The following is a 4,269-nucleotide window of genomic DNA, read 5'->3' on the forward strand; positions in this document are numbered from 1 at the left end:
TTATACAGTCTGACCAAATCCTGACTAATCAGAATGTTCCCCATGATACTTCTCCCCTTTATAAAAGCAGCTTAAGTAGGGTTGATGATTTTAGGAAGGATAGTTGCAAGTCTAGCACACAATACCTTGGATATTACCTTATATAAAGTATTGCAGCAAGACAAAGGTCTAAACTCCTTCACAGAGTTAGGATTCTTGACTTTAGGAATAAGCACAAGATTAGTACAGTTAAGTTGTTTCAAAAGCTTTCCATCTCGAAAGAAATCGTGTGACCTCACATATCTCCTCACCCATAATGTTCCATCCCGCCTTAAAGAAGCAAACTAGAATAGCCATCCGGTCCTGGACTCTTGTCATCAGGTATATCAAATAGGATATTCTTAATTTCCTCCTTGTTGGGTAACTTACTTAGGATAGGCCAATCAGTTTGTTGCACTCTATCCCCTCTGCTCACAATGGTGGCCATAAAACCCTCAGTGGTACCTTGAACCCCTAATAGCTCTTGGTAATAGTCCTCAAATGCCTTCATTATGCCTTCAGGTGTATTACACAACTGCCCATTGATGTCTTCAATTTGTAACACCTTGTTAGCAAGTTGTCTTTGCCTGATAGCCTTATGGAACATAGCAGAATTGCTATCACCATCTCTAGCCCATTCACACTTGGCTTTTTGTCTCAGAAACTCTATTTTGGCTTTGTGGAGAGTTTGAAAGCTGGCTCTGATGTTATACTCATTATCCCTTAGAGTAGTATTATGGGGATCATCATGCAAATGTCTCTGAGCATTAATCAGTAGTTCATGAGCAATATCAGAGTTCCTCTCAATATCAGAAAAGAGGTCTTTGTTCAATCCTTTCAGATTAGCTTTGAGCATTTTCAATTTTCTCACCACCTTATACATCCTAGTCCCATACACATTCTCATTCCAACCATTCTCAACAATCATCAAAAAATCAGGTACTCCAGTCCACATATTGAAAAATTTGAAGGGCCTCTTCTGTCTCAAAGTAGTATCACCAGCTCTAATAAAACATGGACAGTGATCATACTCACCCTCAGGAGCATAATGGGCAAAATAATCATGCCATTTAGTCAACCACTCATCATTCACAAGTACCCTGTCAATCCTACTGAAAACCCTAGTAGAGTTAGGTTGTTTATTATTCCATGTAAAAAACGATCCCGTACATTTCATGTCCTGTAATCCACATCTATCAATGGCATCCTGAAAAGGCATAGTTTCAGAGTCCTTAACAGGCAAGCCAATTTTTTCATCCATATGTAGAACATTGTTAAAATCCCCCATAATAATCCAAGGTTCCTTTAGGGTCAATCTCACCATAGCATCCCATAAAGGTATCCTTTCCTCAATTTTGTTAAAACCATACACAAAAGTAACATAGAACATATAATTATTGATAATATCTTCCACCTTCACATGAATGAACTGAGCCTCCATATCCAGAACATTCACTTTGTACTTCCTATCCTTCCAGAGTAACCAAATCCTCCCACCAGCATGATACTGATGATTAGTACAATAATTCCACCCATGACACAGACTATCCACTACCTTATTTAGAGATCCAGGTTTAACCCTGGTCTCAAGAAGCCCAAATAGGTCTACATTAGCATTATGCAGACACCATAGAATATCTTTTTGTTTATCCAAACTATTCAGGCCCCTCACATTCCATACACCAAGGCTACCCATTAGAGGCCGAAGCCTCCCCTCCTTCTCCTTTATCAACCATTGGTGCCACACTAGCCATTTCCTTTTTATAATTCACCATAAACACTCCTTCCTTTCCACCTTGTAATCTAGATTCATGTCTGGTAATCCTAGTTAAGATTCTAGCAGGGGTAAGCACAGGGTTGCTAGTATTCACAGGAGTAATAGTTGGAGTAGTAGTGAACCGCCTCCATTACCCCTGTTGCACTCTAGTCACAATCCCTAGTCTACCAGGTTGTGGATTACTGACCCTTCCTTAGACGGGGGTGGGAATTTGTATGATCAGCATGTGTATTTGTGTGTTCCTTCCTTTTCAAAACCTGTCATTAGGTGGTTGCCTCATTTCTTTGGCAGGTCTGCTATTCCATCCCATCCCTTTTCTGCACTGGGCTTCCTTATGACCTATACCTTTACATTTAGTACAAGTCACAGGTAGCCAGTCATATTCAACTGCCACAGTCACATTCTGTCCCAATTCATCCAGAAAATTGATCTTCTCTGGAAAAATTTGGTCAATCCCTACCTCAACCATCACTCTAGCAAAGCCTAACAAGGTTCTGTCCAAAGTAAGATCATCAACTCTGACAAATTTTCCTATCAGAGATGCCAATTTTTCCAAACATTTAGCCCCCCAGAATTTCAGGTCCAAACCCACCAATTTCACCCAGATAGGAACTGTTTTAACCGAGACTTTGGTGATTTTGGTATTTGGCTCCCAAGGACGCACTATCACCGGCTTACCATCAAATAGAAACATCCCTTTTTCCAGAACTAGCTTCCTATGTTCCAAGGTAGCAAATCTCACCACAAATAACCCATTTGGAAGGAAGGCAATTTTGGAAATCTCATAATCCCTTCATTCCCTCCTAAGGTATCCTTCTAAGGCTCTCCATGGTGGATTAGCCCCCATAACATAACCATAAATCGCAAAAGACCAGTAATCAATCTCCTCCTGAACATCATCAGCAGTAAGCTTAAGGATATTACCTGTTGCAACCGTCTCACCCAAGGGTACAGTTTCCTGAATAGGCTTCTGCACTATAGGTTGCTCCACCAACGGGCTCACCTCTTCGACTTCCTCAGTTACATTCTCCACCACAGGTTCAGTCGTTATCACCGGTTCTGGTATCACTAACCCAGCACTGCGTAATAACGCCGCAACCTCTTCCCTGATTTTAGCAATTTCCACCTGCCGATCATCGTTTAAAATTGATTTATTACTATTAATATCTGAAGTATTAGTATCATTTTTCTTTGATTTTTCTGTATTAGTTGATTGTATATTATTATTATTACTGATTTTAGGTTGTGAAACTGTAGATGAATTAGGTTGAGTGGGTTTACTGGATTTGTTCTTCGCCATTGCAAAGAATCTCGCGATCGCCTTCTCTCTCTAACTCATCTCTCAGGAAACCCAGCTTTTTTGTTAGGATTCTTAGCATTATTATTATTGATTTGTAATAAACGGCGGGGTTTTTAGAATCGTAGTCTAGCTCTTATTTCAACATTTTATTTTATATGTATTTGGCGTATTATTATTTATGGAACAATGAATAAAAGATTAAATAGTTAAGAAACCGTTGTGATTTTCTTTTATTATTCTTGTTGAATTTCAAATGCAAATGCAAATGTCCTTCTATTCACATTTTAAAAAAAATAATGGGTTGTATCCTATGAAGGATTGCCTACGTATTCATTAGAAAAAATGAAATCAAACCCTGTGCGTAGTTCGAATAAATGTAAAAGAATAATTGTTCGAAACAAGAGCTTATAATGAACTTAGAAAAATAAGCATGTGCTTTGTACTTACTCCTAAAGGGAGTACAATTCAATTTATTTTGATGATATGAGGATGTTTGAAATGCCAAAGTGAAAGAGCATAGAGACATAAGTTTTAGCTGGCCATGGGCCGGTTTTTTTCCGTGTCGCGTGAGCGGCACGTGGGTTACGCGAGGCGCGTTTTCTGTCCTATGTTAAGGGTAGTATCGTTTCAATTGGTCTAAGTTGGTAGGATTAGAAAATTCATTTCCATCTAAGTCTAGAATCCTAACCGCACCCTCTGAGAGTATGGATTTGACTAAGAAAGGTCCAGCCCAGTTGGGCTTAAACTTTCCTCGTGGATCGACAGGTACAAGAGCTCTGACTGATTGGAGCACCAAATCTCCTTCTTTGATGTTCCTGGGCTTAACCCGTTTATTAAAGGCTCGTTTGATACGCGACTGATATGTTTGCACATTATGTAGCGCGCGCAATCTTCATTCATCCAGGAGCATGAGTTCTTCATAGCGATCCCTATTCCATTCAAACACTGGAATTCTACTTTCGAGCAAAATGCGTAGGGATGGGATTTCTAATTCGATTGGGTGTCTGACTTCCATGCCATAGGTTAAGAAGAAAGGAGTGGCCCCGGTGGGCATCCTAAGCGAGGTGCGATAACCCCATAACGCAAAAGGTATTTTGCTAGGCCAATCTCGATAATTGTCGATCATTTTCTTGAGGATCATGACGACATTTTTGTTAGCCGCCTCCACCGCGCC

General features: G+C 39.9%; 2 protein-coding genes across 2 annotated transcripts; both read right to left on the bottom strand.

Moving 5' to 3' along the window:
- Window positions 1-310: 310 nt before the first annotated feature.
- On the bottom strand, window positions 311-1,714 carry LOC141651765 (uncharacterized). The gene has a single exon (XM_074459462.1). The coding sequence runs from the start codon at window positions 1,712-1,714 to the stop codon at window positions 311-313; it is 1,404 nt and encodes a 467-aa protein (XP_074315563.1).
- A 331-nt stretch (window positions 1,715-2,045) lies between these two features.
- Window positions 2,046-2,489, bottom strand: LOC141651766 (uncharacterized). Its single transcript, XM_074459464.1, has one exon. The coding sequence runs from the start codon at window positions 2,487-2,489 to the stop codon at window positions 2,046-2,048; it is 444 nt and encodes a 147-aa protein (XP_074315565.1).
- Between the last annotated feature and the right edge of the window lie 1,780 nt (window positions 2,490-4,269).

Source organism: Silene latifolia, chromosome 4 (genome assembly GCF_048544455.1).
Source record: "Silene latifolia isolate original U9 population chromosome 4, ASM4854445v1, whole genome shotgun sequence".
NCBI classification, from domain to species: Eukaryota; Viridiplantae; Streptophyta; class Magnoliopsida; order Caryophyllales; family Caryophyllaceae; genus Silene; species Silene latifolia.

Excerpts from the sequence above, each read along its gene's own strand:
- LOC141651766 (XM_074459464.1), bottom strand. The coding sequence starts at position 2,489 with ATGTTTCTATTTGATGGTAAGCCGGTGATAGTGCGTCCTTGGGAGCCA.
- LOC141651765 (XM_074459462.1), bottom strand. The coding sequence starts at position 1,714 with ATGGGTAGCCTTGGTGTATGGAATGTGAGGGGCCTGAATAGTTTGGAT.